Here is a 20076-nt window from a genome sequence, read left to right as displayed (position 1 = left end):
TTGGAAACAAGTTTTCGGCCCACCTAACGACAAGCAACCGTCATATGTGCACATAAAGATCATATTACATTTAACGTGGTAATTATTTCTGGGAACTGAGATGTCATACCTCCATACCGAAATTTCACTGCCATATCTAAACCCTCAATATAAAACAACTTATGAAGCAAACTGCTTAATCGAAGAAATACATGTAATCCTTAATTACTGAGTATAAGGGTTGTTAGGTATGTTACTAGGGGCTGCATTTATATTCAGGTTTGTTGTATATAAGAAAATTGTTATATTGAAAGTAAATTGCAGACATATAAAGGTAATAAAATATAAGTAATAATAATCCATTAGGAATTAGGAGCACAAGAAAATTAGTCTGTCTGCAGAAGACGCCATTTTATAGTCTTTTTTTATTTTCCCGCGCAAACGTAATGCGCCATAGATGCACAATAATGCACCGCCCACAGCCGCAGTAGGATGACGAGCGTGTCATAGCTGTATGCACTAGATATGTTAAAACACAGATGATATAATATTAGCACGAGTCTTTTAACTAGCAACTGATTTTAATGCAGTTTTTACCAGTAAATAGAGTGATTCTAGAGGAACGTTTATATGTATAGTACATGTATACCCGTTCGAAGCCAGGACGAGTAGTAAGTATAGAATACAGAAGTAGCGAATAAGTCGACAGATGCCAAGTATTGCCTCGCTCAGGAGAAACTGGGCAAGTATGGCCAATATATTTCAAATTAGCGCAAACAAATAAATCAGCCGCTAGTGGGTAGGTGCGGGCGAACAACGTAATCTGCAAGTTGCCGGCACGTACTTCCTTGCGCGTCTACTCTACGCTTCGTTCACAATTTCTTAGTTTAGGGTTGCCACTTACGTTAAGTTGTAGCAATTATTATTATTGAAATGTAATTTATTTATAAATATTATTTATTAGAGTTACGGTTCACACTGATAAATATTCTATTATTAGAATTACTAATTATTACTACTATTTATTCATTTTATATTCTCGAAATTATTCGGTATCTTATTTTAGATTAGATTTACGGGTCACACTGACAGACATAATTCTAATATCTTTAGAATTAGAATTCTCTACCGTTATTATTATGATATACATATATATACTTTTTATTATTCTCCCTTTGATAGGGCATTAGCAGCCTGGTTTCTCTTCCGACCGATCCCTCGTCCAATACAAACGAGGATCGAAATTACGACGGTCTGAGCCGAGGTTCGAACCCATAACGGTGCCCTCAGAATAAATTCGTATCTGTAAGGCGGAAGTTGGGCATCACCCGCTCCAGTCAAGTCTTTCTACTGGTTTATTGTTATTGTTTATTTGTCTATGATTGTTATTTGTAAAGTTAAATCGTAACTTCTGGGTACGCTATATTTGAAAAAAAAAACTATTTTTGTCAAATTGTTCAAATTAATTACCTCATATCTGTTGGTAAGTACTTTAGTGGTAAACATGTAAACTTTAGCAATTAAAAAATTATACGGATTCCCTGTTAACCAAACTCACAAACTGTTGCGTACTTTGTTATTCACCCAATTTTGTAACTACATTATTATAGGACTAACGCTTACGTTCGGCTTTGCCTATGCCTGCATAGTAATTTCTTCATTACCCGCTGGAATTTCAAAAATAATCGATGTAGGTACTTATAGAGGACGCGGTAACGATATCTACCACTAGCGGTAACGACACTGTGTAAGACCTTAATGGAGCAGCTTTAGATTACTTCTCCTAAACAAGGTCCAACCTTCAATTCTCTATCCGGCCTCTATTCAGTCACAGATTTACACTACACTTTGACAGTTTTGGTTGGAAGAAGCATTCCAAGTGGCCAGGAATATATTAATTAATTTTTTATTAAGCAATTTCCTCCACGCAACCATGAGACCCGTTATCACCACTCATGCGTTGCCATTCCAGAGAACAAATGTCTCATCTCTAATGCTTTACTTATGTATGTAGACATATAAATAAAATAGGAGTGTCTGTTTGTAATATTGAAATAACCGTTTTTTACTACATGCATATGAATATAAATACGGTACATACACCAAAATAACATGTTTTACAATTTTTGTCTGTTTGTCTGTCTGTCTGTTTGTTCCGGCTAATGTTTGAAATGGCTGGACTGCTTTTGACGGGACTTTTTCTGGCAGGTAGCTGATGTAAATAAGGAGTAACTTAGGCTACTTTTATTTTAGAAAAATAAAGTTAAATTCCACGCGAACGAAGTCGCGTGAACAGCTATGTAACTAACCTACCTAATCTGAACCGTACAACCGAAATATCGTTTACAATGCAATCTGCTTGGCGGCTGAAATTGGTGAGACTTAGGTACACACGCAGACGCGTTTTACAGTCATCATCATCTGCTTCTTCCTTATCCCATTTATTTGGGGTCGGCGTAATATGTTTTTCGCTTCCATTCATCCCTGTTCGCAGTCATCGCGTTATTTACTTCCTTTCTTACCATATCATCTTTCACACAGTCCATCCATCTCTTTTTCGGCCTTCCTCTGCCCTTATCATCCACATTCATATGTAACACCGTTTTACAGTCTAGTCTAGTCTAGTCTAGTCTCTTCCATTCAAGATTTGAAGAGAGACCTTATATAAATAATAATAATATAATAACCCTAACTAAGCAGACCTTGTGTTATGCGTTTGTAGGTATTGATTGCTGATATAAATAATTTTTTTTAAATACATACTCATGAATACATTCATATTCATGTATCGATACTAGAGTTGTCAGATTTTTTTTCAGCCTATAAGGGGCGAACGCTTAAATAAACAAAAAAATACGGGAATTTTATTTTTTACCCGGGACAAATTATTAAAAGACAAGTTGTCTACGGTGATGAACGATCAAATTAATAATAAAAAATGGAGCACAATTCGAATACGGGACAGTCAGTCCCGCTGGTACATTATAAACTAAGCCTAAAATATGGGACGTCCTGGGAAATATGGGACGTCTGGCAACGCTAATCGGTACCGTGCAACAAATCGAATCTGCGACCATCGGAAAAAAGAGATGTGTTAAAACCGGAAGATCGTGGTCATCAAATCATATAAGTATAAAAATAATATAAGTATATACAATACATACAAACATACACAGATACGTTGAGTCTGTTATACTTTATTATCCTTAAAAAAGTTATATTATATTTAAAAATGTTTCTGTCGACAACCCTAACTGTCAAGAAAGCATAACGTGGAACAAAGTTAGATTGAAAGCGAACGAACTAGGCAAGTAACTGCGGCCCATTCTTACGTACAAATGATTTAGAACGCGGCTCGCACTTCGCCGCGCATTCGACTCTTGTGCGAGGCATAAATGGGCTACACACAGGTCTCAAATCAGGGACAATATTGGACCCGTAGACTATGAGAAGTTGGCCCTAATTTCGCTACGAGTCGATAACAATAATAATAACCAAGAACAATTTACACTGCGCCATCTTGTCCCAAGAAATAGAAAAGAAATAACTTTTATTCAAATAAACTTAATATACTTACGCACTATTGAATAGCCATAGTTAGGTACCTATTTTATTGATTCTGCCGCTCATTCGGAACGCATACTCATCACGAGAAGAATGATTCAGATTAACTCTAATTTTTCTAGGTTATAAAAATAAAAAACAAGTATTATGCTATTTTATTTTAATTTTTTTTTATCAGAATAAACAACACACTTATGAAATAATAAATGTAAAAAAAATATCTTTATAATAATCTAAGTGCTTGACAAATCGACAGCCTTATCGCTTTAGTTAAGCAATCTCATTGGATCTATATCTATCTGTATGTTACATATTGTAATGTAACATATATAAATAGGACCCGTATTACTCTTACATTCATTCCACATCGCGCTCGTCAAACACGAGATTAAATAAATTATGTAGGCACATCCCATAAGGCGTGGTATACATCTCCTTAGAATAGTATAGGTATTTTAATACATTATCTCGCGGTACGTAAGTAACGAGCGTGGTAAGGCTGAGATGAGATTCAAGATGGCGGCGTCGCTGGGAACACTTCTTAGCGAGCGCGGTAAAGATCGCGCGAGTGTGGAGTCGGCTCTTCGACTATAATTTGAAATTATAAATTAATAATGTTTCTTTTCTTTTATATATTTTAGCTATAACAATATATATATGTAATTATTGTGTTGTCTGCCTTTCCACGTACGTTCTTTTAGTTGAGACAAAGAGAACAAGAAAGCACGACCCGCTAGCTCGCGCCGTCAATCGTGTGTGCTTTATTTAGAGCCTTTTTATAATAATTAATTATCATTTAAAAATGGCGGACATCAAAGTATGCAGTAATGACATAATTATAAATATATAATTATAAACTTAATTATAATAAATTAATTAAATTATAAACATGTCTTTGGAAAATAAAATCCGTGGAATAATAGTAAAATTTTAACAGAAAGTTAGTTTACGTGAAATATGTCTCTTTTGATCATCTGTAAAGAGACGTGTTTTATAAACACTATTAACCGTCTTTGACTAGAGTGACTGCAGTTCAGCGATGTCATCGGTAAATGCCAGCAGTTGTTTCTTTTTCTTCTTTGAACAATCTAATGACGGTAGTTCAAAAATCTGATTGAACCTAACGATATTAACATAGCTGTACTGCAGTCAGCTCGTGGCCACGACCATTGCAACTTAGTCGAAACGTAATATTAAAATAGTGATTTCTTTCTTTCAAAAACAATTTCAATCCTACAATAGTGTTGAGATTTAAGCATAGCAACGGTAATTGTACGGGATTTTCATTTAATGTTAGACATAGACACCTATATAAATACCTATACATTGTAAATAAACTGGCTTTTAAAGAAAAAGTATTTCAATTGAGTTTCTTGCCAGTTCTTCTCAATTGGATCTATAATATATACCGAACTGGACGGTAGGGAAAAAATATATATGATGTAAAAACTTGACGTTCATAAGCGGCTATAATGTCCTACATGAATAAATGATTTTTGAATTTGAATTAATAATAGTTATTAGTAAATGACAAGACGATATAAATATACTTTTTACTCCATCACTCTCCATACTTTTTAGCCAGCCAGCACACGAAGTTATAATATTGCTGGTAGTTTCGCGAGGGTGGCGCCTTGGGGTGACTGCGGGGTGGTGGGGGGCCGAGGAGGGGGAGGCACTGCGTGATAACTCGCTACTTATTTACATAATTACACATAATTTGTAATATTATAGTCGATTTCGTATATCCTTTATAACATATAGAGGTATAAGAAACTAATATATAACAATAGCAATACTAATATACCTCACGACAATTCACACAACGCCATCTAGTCCCAGGCTAGGAAAATATTGTTTTTTTTTTATTTATTTATTCAGTAACAATTTATATTTTATTTGAATTTAAAATTTTTGATGCTAACAAATTGATCAATAGTATAAAAAGACTGTTCCAACAAAAAAGAGTGCATCCTGAGTAGGTTGCTGGAAGGTTGTGTTCTTTTTTGTTGAAAGTCTTTTAAAGAGTTTCATAGGTTTTTAGACCCTTAAAAAGATTCAGCATTTTATAAGGGTCCGGTGGATCCGGTAATGGAATGGTGCGCCCGCCTGCGCTAACGGTTTACGCTGGCGGGGCACTAGTGAAGGATGATAAAATGAGCATGAGGTCAGGTCAGTTAGCCCATCGTGACCCAAATTCACCAGGAATTTATCATGATGGTTTCCAGGGGGAACCGCGTGGAGGTCGACCTGACATGGTACATTGCTAGCAATAGGATCATTAGTCCACATTACTAACAGTTCCCTTACGCCCTCTTTAAACTATTGGGCATAGAGTTATAAAGCCTTACCGCTTGGAAACCTTCACCGTGCTCCAGAATATTAAGGGTCGGTATTACAATGCTAGGGTAGTCCATTCTGCGAGTAATTTCCCTTATGTCTCGGTTCTGCAAGTCATACAAAAACTTAACGTTCATAAGCGGTTAAGATATCCTACACGAATAAATGATTTTTGATTTTATACAACTGACATAAATACATTTCTTTTTGTAATCACATACATAATAAGAAAACACTCAGACTGATATAAACAATATTCAAGATTACAAATGTTTGTACCGTGCGAGGAATCGAATCCGCGACCATCGGATGTAAACCGGTGTGCTAAACCGCTAGACCACCGAGGTCAAAATCATCTACTTATAAGAGGGGAGGGAGAGGGGATTTGAAATTGTACAATCAATGTAGACTTTGGTCTACGTGGGTACCCCGTCTCACCTAATTCAGGCGAGAAGCAGAATGTTTTGAAAGATGTGATATGGTATTCATTATCGAGTACGAAGGCATGACATACTTGTTAATTCATCGAAATGGCACCGCATGAGTGACGAGAGTTATGTGATAGTCATTTCAGTGGTAACAGACCGACAGATTTTTTTGTCTGTCTGTTTGCTATGAAGTTCACATAAATAACGGTAATATAAAATTATTACTTATTAGATATATATAATGCTTAAATAAAATCAATAAGTTAATTTATATCTAAGCATATTAAATAATTTAGAACTTTTCTAATTTTTCATAGGTACCTTAAAGGTTTTACTATTACTATTTGACAAAAAGAAAATTATAAAAAAAAAATAATGACATTTAAACGCCTTTCCCGTTGGAGTTGGTTGGAGTTATTTTATAGGATTTACATATTTGATAGTAATGAACAAACCCAGTATCCTCACTGCGGAGGAAGAGAAAGAATGTAGACCCAACCCTGACCAGTTCGAGCGATATTTACCATGGGCTTGCAAACAGCTGCAAGTTGAAATGAAAGTTGTGGTCACTAAGATTGTACAACGTGAGTTTATCTATTAATAAAGAAAAGAAAAGGAAGAAATAAAAAAAATCTTTGTCAACCATTATTTTGTTCCACAAATATAAATATATAAGCAATTAAGTCGTAAAGGCGACGGATGAAAGACGACAGCATGCGGAAATGCGAATGTTGAGATGGATGTGTGGTGTGACAAGAATGGATAAGATCAAGAATAAACAAATTAGATGAAGTATGAAAGTGGCGCTGGTGTTGGAGAGGTTAAAGAGTAGTCGTCTGTCGACGTATGAGCATGTACATAATGCGTAGGAATGAATATAATATCTTAAGGAAGGTGTTACATATGAATGTGGATGGTTATAAGGGCAGAGGAAGATCGAAAAAGAAATGGATGGACGATGGATGGATAACGAGAGGACTGAGAACAGGGATGAATGGAAGAGAAAAACATATTGTGCCGACCCCAAATAAATGGGATAAGGAAAAAACAGATCATGTATTAATATACATATAAGCAATTATTAAATATTTTGAATGTGTCTGGAGCGAGATCAGTACACCATTATTTAAATAATAATAAAATCTTTTCACAGATGAGTACGTAAGCGTCAGTGCTCTGTCGGAACGTTCCAGAAACAAAGCAAAAAACAAATCTAAGGCAATTCAATCCAAAATAGACGTAGCTTCAGAAGAAAACAAACAAGATACTGTGAAGCTCTCTCTAGCTACTCAAAACCTCGTCAATATATTCGCTGTATATGACAACTCAGACAATTTAGTACAAATAAAATTCGAAAAGAACAGACAGATACCACGAGTAATCTTCAAAACTATAGCGCTAATTATAAAATACCAATTGTACTTAACTTCAGTCGTTATAAACAAAGGATTAGATCATTTTGGTGTCTATGAATTGTGCAAACTTTTATCAGTGGCGCATATTACTGAGGTGTGCCTAGATGACACAGCATTGAAAAATGCCAACTATCATATTCTGCTTGAAAACAGTACAGTATTAAGGCAACTATCATTATCAAGGTGCAGCATAGACGACCATATCATTGAGACTATTGCAGCTACACTAGTCCACCCTCTTCCGGCATCAAAAACTTTGTCTATACTCAATTTATCTTCAAATAGAATATCCGATTTGGGAGCAAAATATCTAGCAGAAGCATTAAGATCTAACAGACATCTCTGTTATCTAAATCTAGCTGATAACATGATATCAGACGATGGTGCAGAAATCATATTAAATTGTCTTAAGGAATTCCCATTAGTTTCTGATGAGTTAATGGCATCGAAGGCAAGACTTATGAAGTTCTTAAAAGATAAAAATGACTTAATAGGTCGAATGGTAAAAGATTTAAGATCTAGTGAATTTGAGAAGAGACCTGTTAAAAGAAAAACTCTAAGACCTGCCTCTACTGCTACTGGAAAGAGGAAGGGAGTAGATCAATCATCATCAATAAAATCAATGCCTGAATCAAAAAGTTTAGCTAATCTCGATGCAGTCTTAATGGAAAAGGCCGTAGTTATGGCTGAAAATATGATTGGAGAATTTAACGATCCATTTAGTAGAATAAATACGTTTGTTACAGATGGTATTGTTCAATGTTACGGTAACAATATGCTTGCCTATTTAAATCTTGCGTATAATAATCTAACTTTTATTACTGTAAAGAAATTATTAGATGTGTTGCTACTACAGAAGTCATATGGCAGAAACCCTAAGGGTATTATAAATGTTTCTATAGAAGGTAATAATATGCCGGTAGCTTGTAAGGAGTTATGGGATATTGATGAAATTTTAGAAATGGGTCTAATGTCAAATAATGCTAAATTATCCATGACAAAGAAACGTACTGTACCCAAAACAGTGCCTCGTTTATAGAAATATAGATATTTTTAAGACGTTATGTTTAATTTAGAGAATATTTAATATTTAGATATAATTTTGAACTTTACATAGATATTTTAGAGTATTCATTAGACAAATTATGTAATTTTAAATATTGTCTTGTTTAATATTTAGTTTTATTTAATAAACTCATAGAAAGAGGTTTTTATTGGAAAGTTTTATTATTTAAAAATGATAATATAATTTTAATGGATTATTTATACCAATATTATAAAAGGGAAAGGGTCTATGTCTAATTGTTACCTTTTTACGACTGCCGGCTGAACAGTTCCTAATAAGATTTCATGTGAAGATAGACATTACGGTAGCACGAAGACTACTAAAAAAGCAGTCGATGAATGGGTATCCACTGGTATCAAATGTAAATGTAAATTGGACTCTGTTTTCCGCAGCCTTATCTAATCCACTAGTCTATTAAGTACCTGGTTTTACCTTCACGACCGTATTCCCAAATGGCAGTAGAATGGGTTTACGCTGGCGGAGCACTAGTGGAGGATGATAAGATGAGCATAAGGTCAGGCCAGTTAGATAACTTGGTAAATTCACCATGAATTTATCACGATGGTTTCCAGGGACCCATGTGGAGGACAACCTAATTCATCATTATTACATCAACTCGACAGTATTCTGAACTGACGGTAGATTTGAAATATCATAAGAGTCTGTAATAGACCTACATGAATAAAGATATTTTGATTTGACTTGATTTGAAAAACAAACTCCTCCTAGTTGAAATGAAATATTTCTACACAATTTTTTTGATGTCAGTTTATAAAAAAGTGGGTCGAGTTTTGACTGGTTAGTCTGTAGGCTAGAGCTCACCAGGAAGATTGGCTGTTACACCCATCGGACAGTGCCAAATTAGGCCAGCTTGGCGAACTGGTTTACGGTGAGCTGCCGACCCGTCATACTCATGTTTAATACGACTATATCTGTGTAATTGAGAGAAATACATTGATAGCGCGATTTAGAAATGTTACACTCGTAGTTGGGTACTACAGTCTACAGACTAATGTTATGAGAAAATTATAGTTCAATGTTTTACATACTGATTGTGTACATTAGTTATAATTATTTTGTAAAGTTATCAATTAAATTATGATAACAATTTATGAATAGAATTTCAAAAAAATTGTTTATTGTCATATAATTTTCAATTTATAATTTCGAATAGGTAATATTATAATAATAGGCCTATGTCCAGCAGTGGACGTCTTCCGGGCTGCGATGATGATGATGATGAATATTATAATTAAATGAATGAATGATTTATACTGCAGGCAAATAGGGTGAATAGTTATTTAAAGTTTTAGGTACATAGCACAACGACCAGTATCTGAAATATTTACCTTTACCTACTTAGTTCAGGTATTAGGTGTATTAAACATTAAATTTTAATACTATATTGTAGGTTTATTTATAGTTCTTAAAACATAAGTTATAAAAATGAAGAAATTGGAGAATCAAATAATGCCTGCATGAGCTTTAGTTAGAATTTAGTACCTACCTACCGTCCTCAAAAAAAATTGAAATGTCACAAAACAATTTTAAAATGTATTCTAGTAATAAAAATTATTTCTGTTAGGACTAAATAAATATACGACCAATTGTAAAGTAAATTCTCTCAGAGAAATAATAATTGTGAATTGTAGGTATGATGGCCACACAGCGCCATCTATTTTATCCCAAATTAATTAACTATTTCAAAATTATATATTAATATAACATTGTAGCTACTTTCTTTAATAAATAGACATATAATTTTTACAACTTTTTGTATTCTGCAAAATTCGAACCCGCAACCAGCCGAAAGTAAGTCACTACGTTAAACCACTACACCACGACGGCCGCCAGTTGGGAAGATCATTAAAAAAGGCGGGTCAAAGATGTTGTATGCCGTTTCTCCTCCGTTCCCCGTAGGGCATGTGGCTACTGGCCTGGAATGTGACTAACTCAAACGAGCTCAATGAGATCAGTCCACTCTTGATGTGTTGGCCCGGGCCAGACCCATCGGAAAGTGGCCAATTTAAACCAGCTTGGCGGACTGGCTTCCGGAGAGAGGCAAGGACCCACCAAATACATTATCAATACATAGACTTAAATGCATCGATGAAAAAATTTCATTAGCGCGATTCACGATTTGCATAGATAAATTTTAATTATTAATATTATAAAAGCGAAAGTATGTGAGTATGAATGGATGTTTATTACTCTTTCACACAAAAACTACTGAATGTATTGTGATGAAACTTTACAGTCATATAGCTTATACATTAGAATAAAACATAGGCTATAATTTTAAAAGATATTATGTAAATTGGGCGAAATATAATGATAAATGTTATGTAAGTGTGATTCAAGCGAAATAGCACGGGTCAGCTAGTTTTGATATAATTTTAAAATTAGAGTTTTTTTTATGTGGCGTGTAAATGACCTTGGCATATTATATATTACGCCTTAACATAAGGTAGATAGGTATTTAAAAAAGAAATCTAATGTTCGTTTCTAATAAATTTTGTAATGTCCTAAATTAAAACCAAAAACCTACAAACCTACTTTACACAGTATTATGTCACTTTTTATAAAATGAAAAAAACTCGTGATAAATTGACGAAAAAATATATCTAATAATAAATAATAAATATCTATGAAATGTTTAACAACGTTATGAATAGGTATATTGCATTAATTCATAGACAAAACCTATTGCAGCAAATCTATGACACTTGCAAATGCAATGCCAAATATTTTAAAACAATTCTTAATAATTCATTGATTTTAAATATAAAATTATTATTAATATAAATTGGTAATAGTCAAAATTAATAACTAACTAAGTACCTAATTATTTCTATAATATTAAACAAATTTATAATTATTTTTTTCATCATGATTCGTTTTAGACTTTACCTTTAATTGTATAATTTTTTCGTATTACGATTGAGTAGACATTAGTGTCTTCAATCTTTCACATTTTGTTTTAGTTTAAGATAATAAATTATTATCATAAAGTAAGGTAGTTTGTAATATTATGACTAACAATGCAAAAAAAATCCAAGTACATATTCATAAATGTACGCTGCAAAATTATTGTCGTGCGACATAACTTTGTAACGTCGTACAAAATTGCTCTTAATGCAATTTCTATGTAGATAAATATATTACATTTATATTTTGATGCTTGCTTTTCTGTATTATATAAGTACCTATTAAGAATTTTAAGTAGACTTTTTAAAGTAGTGCTATGATAATATTACACTTTATAGAGTATTAGAATGTCGGTTGTGTCAATCTATTGGTTTCCCATACTTACAATTATGGGCACAATAGTTGGGTACAAATATGGGCACACAGATGCACAATACATAGTTGATAGAAGAAGGATGAAGAACTTTTAGAAATATTATTACAAACTATTGATGACCGCGACTTCATACGTGTATACCTACATTTTTAAATCGCTTTTTATAGATGGTGATCATACGACCACAATAAATAAACTAGTTTTGAGAGAGTTTCAATAGTAGTACCAAACAAAGTACGAATATCTGTTCATAATTTTATTTATTTAATTTAATTTAATTTAAATTTATTTATTCAGATAACAGAGATCCAATTTGTTAGTAACAATTGTACTTAGCCTATGTTAGTATATCTAAAATTACATATTATTTACCATCTACCAGCTACTTTTCAGTTTACAAAAGTCATGGCGGTTGTAACTGTCTAAATATCAGGAAATCAATAATAATAAGACAAGTACTGTAAGTACCCTCGGTTTTCTTAATTTTAGGTATAAATAAATAAAGCATCTGTATGACCTCATCTATTATTTGTTTACAAAATTAATACATTTGTAGATAGCGTATTGAAAATTTTCACAATATTAATTACTCTTTGAAATTTTCCCCGTATTTTTTCTAACTTTAGCCTACTATATTCTGAGAAAAAATGAATTTGAAAAATTGATAGTTTTCGCCTCGACAAGTCTTTACTATTTTATTTCAGACGTACAAAAATAGAGAAAATATATGAAAAACCTTCACAATTTACCTACAAATAATACAGTTTGTAATGGCGTAACTAATATCTTAAGAAACTATTATATACTAGTTATATAAGAAAAACAAAGATTGGATATAGCTAATTCAATATCATTTATCTATCGGAAATTCTACATGAATAACAGAACATGGTAATAAAGTAAGGACCCCTATACACTTGTAAGGCGCGGCGCAGCACTATTTTGCACAAATCAGTGCCAACAAAATTCCACCGCGTAAGTAGCGAGGGGGTAAGAGGGCGCGCGGGAGGCGGGGGCGCGTCGATATTCGCGCTCGGAAGCCATCTTAAAATATAAGAGCCCCCGCCGCCCGCACCCCCCCTCGCCTCCTTAGACGCTTGCTTTTTCAAACTCCAGCGGTGTAACGGAATGAAGTCGTCAACATTTGGCACAGCTTGTAGATACGTTATGTGTATAAAATTAATTGAACTAATTATTAAGTATCCAAGTAGCAAGATACGAATACTTAATTTCTCTTGTTTTTTTATTTGCAATAACGAGCAAAGATATTTTAATTTTCTGTAGAGGCAACTCAAGGCTATTTTAAAGATATTTAATAACACTGCAATGGTGATGAAATTACCTGCTCTTATGCGCAGGCGCCTTTCGAATTATGTTCTATGTTACCATAGATAAGATAATATTACATATGCTACGCAGGCCTTTGGTGACCTCTTTCATAGGCAATACGATCTCTGATATATTTAGTATATTATAAATAAATGTCTATTATCTCTAAAAATATTGATTATAAAACTTATACGATCAGTATTATTCAGTACTTACATTATTTAAAAAACATATAGATAATTCATTTAAATTAAATATTTATTGGAATCCTTCAAATATTAAAAAAAATATATAAAGTAAGTTTAGACAATGTTTTCTGCGTAGAATCTAATAGGTATCGTTTAACGTAGAATCTATATTTTGTAAATGATTTCATGTAGTGTAAGTAGTACCCTATTATTTTTTTATATTTGGATGACCAAAATTTCCTGACTAGTAAATTCAACACATAATTAGATACATATTTTTAAATTAACTACTAATTATTATATTATAGTATACAGCTTTTTAAATATTATTTACCTTAAGACAGCGATCCATTTCATTATTGGCAGTACTTTAGTTATATGAATAAATTAAATATTTGCACCAGTCATATTATAAAGGCAATGTACGAGTAGACTGGATGAATTAAAATGCTACTAGTTAAGTTTTAGCAATATTGGTAAATAAAGATTATATCGAAAATGCATAAAGGTTGTCGGATACCTAAGCCACATAATTCTATTCAAACTTAAATTTTATTATCCAAGATTTGTTACTATAGCGTTTCAGTGAGAATCTACTATACCTATTAAGAAATATATTGTCATACTTTCTATCTGAACTCAATTTCATTCGTTCCATGTAAACTCCGAAAATATTTATATATAATATAATACATATACTTTTAAAAACAATTCTTTCAATAAAATATTATTCTCACATCGTCAACATTCGTGTAATATTAACGTATTGTACTAATTCTATTAAATGTACTAATTCTATTAAATTCATAGTCATACGACTACTGCTTAAATAACCTATTTCTCAGACAAATATAATATACCTATCATTCAAACACGAATATCAAATTGGTTCAGGTCAATTAACTATACGTCCTTGCTAGCAAAATTAAATTCTTACTATCTACCACTTGGAGTGAAATTTTCATCTTCGAGATTATAAATTTCTTGTTAACTTAACCATACCAGCTAAATCAATACGGCATTAACGCACACATCGTAACCACACGCTCACCGATGTAATGCAAAAACTATTGAAATGAAAATATAAGCTCACCCACACAGTTGCAATAACGAATATACTCACACGAATAGTCGCAGGTGTATACACAAGCCGCGGAGCCCCCATCCACCCCCACCCGCCACTCACTGCGCCTTAGACGTTGGCTTTTTACACGAGTATAAGCAGTTGCGCAGGGGTTCGCAACATTCGGTAACATTATGTTCGAGAACATTAATTTGAAATGATTGATATAACATACGTAGGTGTAATATTATTTTCAGAAATGTACGAAACAGATATTGCCTATAGTAATAATTAAAATTAATACACTATTTATACAAAACTATAAAATTCTAATTACTACTTAAAAGTCTTCCTAAGTAGCGTAGGGTAGGTAAGTCTCGTATATTTCACAATTTATAAAAAAAAATACACGTATGTTATGGATTAGAGACACAGAAGTCTATTGTAGTATTAATATTTAACGTATGCACTATGTTAACAATTTTAATTATAATACACTAGACAATACGAAATAATTAAGTGTCTGTATTATTATTTTATCCATAATTAATTTTTAAAAAGTCAAGAAATTTTTAATTCCACTACTTTATATATATTTTTTACATTACCACTTTATAGATTTTTTTTATTCACACGTACAATATTTTATTTAACAATCCAAAACTCAATAAATCTTGAAGAGAACTGATATAATTTTTCGGTTCGTAAGTAACAAACTCCCCCAATTAAAGTAAACCGGTTGCGAAGATTTCGATCGTAACATTCATTGTTATCTACTGTGGTTTGAGACGATGTCTCCCTCTATATTCTGTGACAGGTTTTGAAGAAAAAAAACGAGTAGTCAATGTTGTTGGTGGGAATTTTATTAAAGTCACAAATTTCGACCTTTTATGGTTTCTGGAACAACCTGTTCGACGTGGCCAAATGTTTGGGGTCCGACAAGATAGAATGTAGTTTACTAGAAAACAAGTTTTTAACAATTGTATAAATACAAGTATAAACATGTAGTATCTTTACCAAATCTTTAGAATACTAGTTTTTGGAATAACCAGGGTCGTGAGAATAGTCAGAGGTTATAAAATAAAATTAACGCGAAAGCCGTAGAAACTATCCCACACACACGGTACTTATAGTTGGTTTCATAAAGATATTATATTGTTGGAAGCAAAGTTTCAATTTCATTTACAGTTATTAAGTAGTTGTGAACAAGTAACGAATCGTGTAACTAACTTACAAGTTCTTCATGATACCAGAACTAGAGAGAATCTTTTTATACTATTTTTTTTCTACAATACATTAATGAAATATATTTAAATAAATATCTACTTTTAAAGAAACTTACGAAACCAAATCGCAAACTGTTCAATATTTAAAATATTTATTTATAGGTATATTATTATCCGTTAGGTAACTTAACTGAATCCAAAAAAATCCATAATATTGCTATATTTTTTAATATTTTCAATTCTATCTAAACATGTAGTAAACAAGATAATATAATAGCAATAAAAATGTAATAAGTGATGCTCCTACACAATTATTTCCCCTTCTTATTCCCCTCGCGTTATATTCTAACAGGTTTACAAAAACTCCCAAGTATTCCCACGGCCTAAGTTACTTGAACTAGTTTCTTATTGTCAATGATATTTTTTAAGCAATACATTCACAACGTGTAACCTGTTTAAGACCAGCAGATCTAACAGGTGAATTTTATACTTCTTCAGTCAGTTTATTATTAAGTATTGAGCGAGGTAGTCATTTTATTCTTCAAATGTTGTAACATTTTTTAAATTAAAATATAAATGCAGATTCAGTGCTAAATGCTAAGAGTGTCATTTTAATTTTGGTTGCTTTTAATTTAATCAAGTAGCGATGAATCGTACGTCATTTCTTTCATAGAAATTTATATATATAGAAAAAATATTAGTATAAGTGTATTTTTTTAATTTATGTAAGTACTTATTTCACTCTTTGTACTTCCTACTACTTATATTTATAAAAAATCTAAATTATTCTTCGTGTTTTTATACTATTCATAAATACTAATTTATTAGTTCACTACTTGTTATATTTTCATAAACTTTATATCAACAGTAAAGATACAACTAAATAGGAATTTTGTGCCAAAACAAACAAATTGTATAAAATGTTAAAATTCATATACACCTCACATACGAAAACCGCGCAATACCCTAATTAGGCATTTAATTATAAATCCGCCATGAATTCTTAACTGACTAGACATATTAAAATTTCACTTCCCCCGTCCTAACTACGCCTATGGCGTATCGCGGCAGCCCCATCTCCGCTGTCTTTCTAAGGGGACCGCATAAAATAGTTATAGAGGGTAGGGGGAGCTACTTAACCGTTTTTAGGAGACACCCCGCCCGACGCAGAAACACCCCGCTACTTCAACCCCACTTCCTGCTCCCACCCCCTCCTTCGACGCTGGGCGGTGTCCCCCTGCGCGCGTTCTATAACTATTTGTATATTTTTGCAAAAGTGAATTCTTACCGAGGGTTGGCAATACCTGCCCGAGCTTTTATAGTTGCGTTCGAAATTTAAATGCCCGCCGTTCATTGGTGATTTTGTTTTTGTAGTTGTGTGAGAGGGTTCCAAATTTGAATTCGGGTCGCGCGATATAGTTTTAATTTTGTGGGATTTCGACAAAATGGGAAATGTTTTTGTTTTACACTACGCTGTTTGAATTTAAAATTAATTTCAAAAACTGTATAAGTTGCATCGAGTCATTACGAAAATGAACCCTAAGTACACTATTATGTAGTACTTGTATTTGTTTATCTATTTAAATATATTTAGCTACAAAGTAATGATCAAGAAATAAGTTAGTAGATATATTTTTAAAACCATTCTGTACACTAAGTTAACTTAGTTCGGGATTCAATTTTGCTATGTAAACTGTACGTCATTAATATGTTACTGAATTTAAACTACCCAAGGCCAACATGCATTCAAGCATTGTGAACCAATATTTTTTTATGAAACCAATGTATTTAAATTTATTCAATAGGTTTTTTTATTACCCTAACAAACTGCTTAATCCTACCTACAGCAATTGTTATATATAGCTACTGTACTGGCTAATCAGATATTTATTTTTATTTTATATTTATATTTAATTTATGACAATAAATTAAATATAAATATAAATAAAATTTAAATTCTTGTTTATACTTCAATATCTTGAAAATCTTTCCTAATATATGTGACATATAGATCTCTGTATTCCATCTCTTTTTCTGTATTTTATTTTCTTCTATACACATATAAAATAATACTACAACAGCGACGAATTAATTTCGCTATTATGGATACCCCCCGGCTTACTTGTCGGTTTTATATCCTAAGTAAATTAAAATTAAGTAGCAATAATATGAATCGAAAAAACTAAGATATCGTGCCTCTTATCCCGTAATTTCACTACCCTGATATAATAATGTAATAATTAGGTATAATACCATCCTGAAACCAAGACACAGCTTATATAGCAAGTTGGTTGGCAGATAAAATAAGCGAAAATCAGATATCAAAGCAGAGAACTTTTTACAAAGTAGTAAACTTAAAACCGTTTTTTATATTTAGATAACATGAAATACGGCGTCAAGCTCGTAATATTATTTTATCGTTAACTATATTATGACTAGCAACCGTCATCCTAGCCGCAAAATCTACCTACATTTAGTGTTTTCAAACTTAATTTATTTAGGTCAACAAACAGTTTCGCATTGTACATCTGGCTTAAAGCTATTTTGTAATGATTTTAGAGAGTGTGTCACCCAGTACGTTAATCACTAATTACTGTAATTATCTATATTATACTGTTTAGGGTATGTTACAAAAATCACGCATACCTAACTACAATAACTACTATTAAAACTAGAGTTGAGTAACAAACACACGTAGAAAAGAATTATATTATCTATATTAAGTTATATATTAGTTATATACATTAGTTAAATATATTTACTTATTGAAATAAGCGACGCAAAGCTAATTAATATTATTTTACGCAGGTACAATGTTATGCAGTATAGAAACAATTAGATACTGTATAACCCGACCAATTTAAATGTAATAAGCAAATTTAGTTATTCTTTTTAGATATTAAATATATTACACTTAACTGCCAATAATATTGATTAAAGTTTAAACGTTACAAATAAGATATAATCGTGGTTACCTCTATTTGATTATACCTATGGTCTAACAATAAGAAAAAGAAAAGAACAAAAATCATATGTATTCTACTGTATTTTGTTGGTTGTATTATCACGTGTAATTACTTGCAATTTCATTCAGTTGAATGTCTTCTGAATTCTTCTGAGTTGAAAATATCTTCATTTTTTCTAACGATACAAATCATCGAATTTCCTGTATACTCATGTATAATATACTATTTTCCCCATAAACCAAAGCGGAAATGGAAACTTAAAATTAACTTTTCATACTAGCTAAAATTTACTTCTGAGTTTGTATAAAATTTTTAAAAATTATTCTATAATTTTTATTCCTTTATTATTATTAAATATATTCTTTTTATCCCAGGACAATAAGCACAACGCTATCCAGTCGAAAGCTAAGCAAAGCTTGTGTTATTGATGCTAGACAATTTATATTTTATTGTATCCCAGGACAAATAACATCCGTCATCTTGTCCAAAGCTAAGCAGAGTTTGTATTATAGGGTACTAATGAACAGACAGATATAGTTAAATACATTTTTTTGTAAATACACAAAAATACCCAGCCAGACAAGTAATCATACTCATGAATTCAAATGTTTGTATCGTATCCGCGAATCGAACCCGCGACCATCGGAAGTAAAGCGGTGTGCTAAAGAGCAAGACCGAGGTCGTCAATTATATACTTAAATAATTTTATACTTTGTAATCATATAGTATATGATATATTATATACAAATATATGTATATGTTACATATATATATGATACAAGTACCTACACATACGTGTAATAAATAAACGGCGTACGTGTGCGCCGTTTCGCGAACGAGCTCGCCTAAAATTCGAGGGGGCGCCGAATAGCGCCGCGGCAGAACTGCGTAACTGAAATTTTCTTATCAATAATATAGGTTACTAGCTGTCCCGGCAAACGTTGTTTTGCCTTAAAGTAAAAAAAAAATTAGGGGTGGACTACCCCTAACATTTAGGGGTATGAAAAATAGATGTTGGCCGATTCTCAGACCTACTCAATACGCTCACAAAATTTCATGAGATCGGTCAAGCCGTTTCGGAGGAATATGGGAACGAAAACTGTAACACGAGAATTTTATATATAAGATTATTATTTTTTACCTGTATCAGAGCGAAAATTATAATTTTTGTACCTGTAGATACCACTTGTAAAGCTATTCTGAAAAAT

At 32.4% G+C, this 20076-nt stretch overlaps 1 protein-coding gene across 1 annotated transcript; it reads left to right on the top strand.

Annotated features, from left to right (window-relative positions):
• The first annotated feature begins 6707 nt into the window (after positions 1 to 6707).
• LOC131851908 (uncharacterized) lies at positions 6708 to 8912 on the top strand. Its single transcript, XM_059202465.1, has 2 exons — positions 6708 to 6895; positions 7465 to 8912. The coding sequence occupies exons 1-2, from the start codon at positions 6757 to 6759 to the stop codon at positions 8763 to 8765; spliced, it is 1440 nt and encodes a 479-aa protein (XP_059058448.1). The 5' UTR covers positions 6708 to 6756; the 3' UTR covers positions 8766 to 8912.
• Positions 8913 to 20076: the final 11164 nt, after the last annotated feature.

The sequence above is a fragment of the Achroia grisella genome, unplaced genomic scaffold (genome assembly GCF_030625045.1).
Source record: "Achroia grisella isolate CSIRO2021 unplaced genomic scaffold, CSIRO_AGI_Agris_v1 utg1174, whole genome shotgun sequence".
Classification (NCBI taxonomy): domain Eukaryota; kingdom Metazoa; phylum Arthropoda; class Insecta; order Lepidoptera; family Pyralidae; genus Achroia; species Achroia grisella.
The sequence above is the reverse complement of the archived record's forward strand: the minus strand, read 5'-3'. Positions and strand labels throughout refer to the sequence as shown.

What these genes read in the sequence shown, in the direction of transcription:
- LOC131851908 (XM_059202465.1), top strand. Translation starts at nt 6,757, where the DNA reads ATGAACAAACCCAGTATCCTCACTGCGGAGGAAGAGAAAGAATGTAGA. An exon ending in GGTCACTAAGATTGTACAAC is followed by an intron (nt 6,896 to 7,464) that starts GTGAGTTTATCT and finishes ATCTTTTCACAG; the next exon opens with ATGAGTACGTAAGCGTCAGT.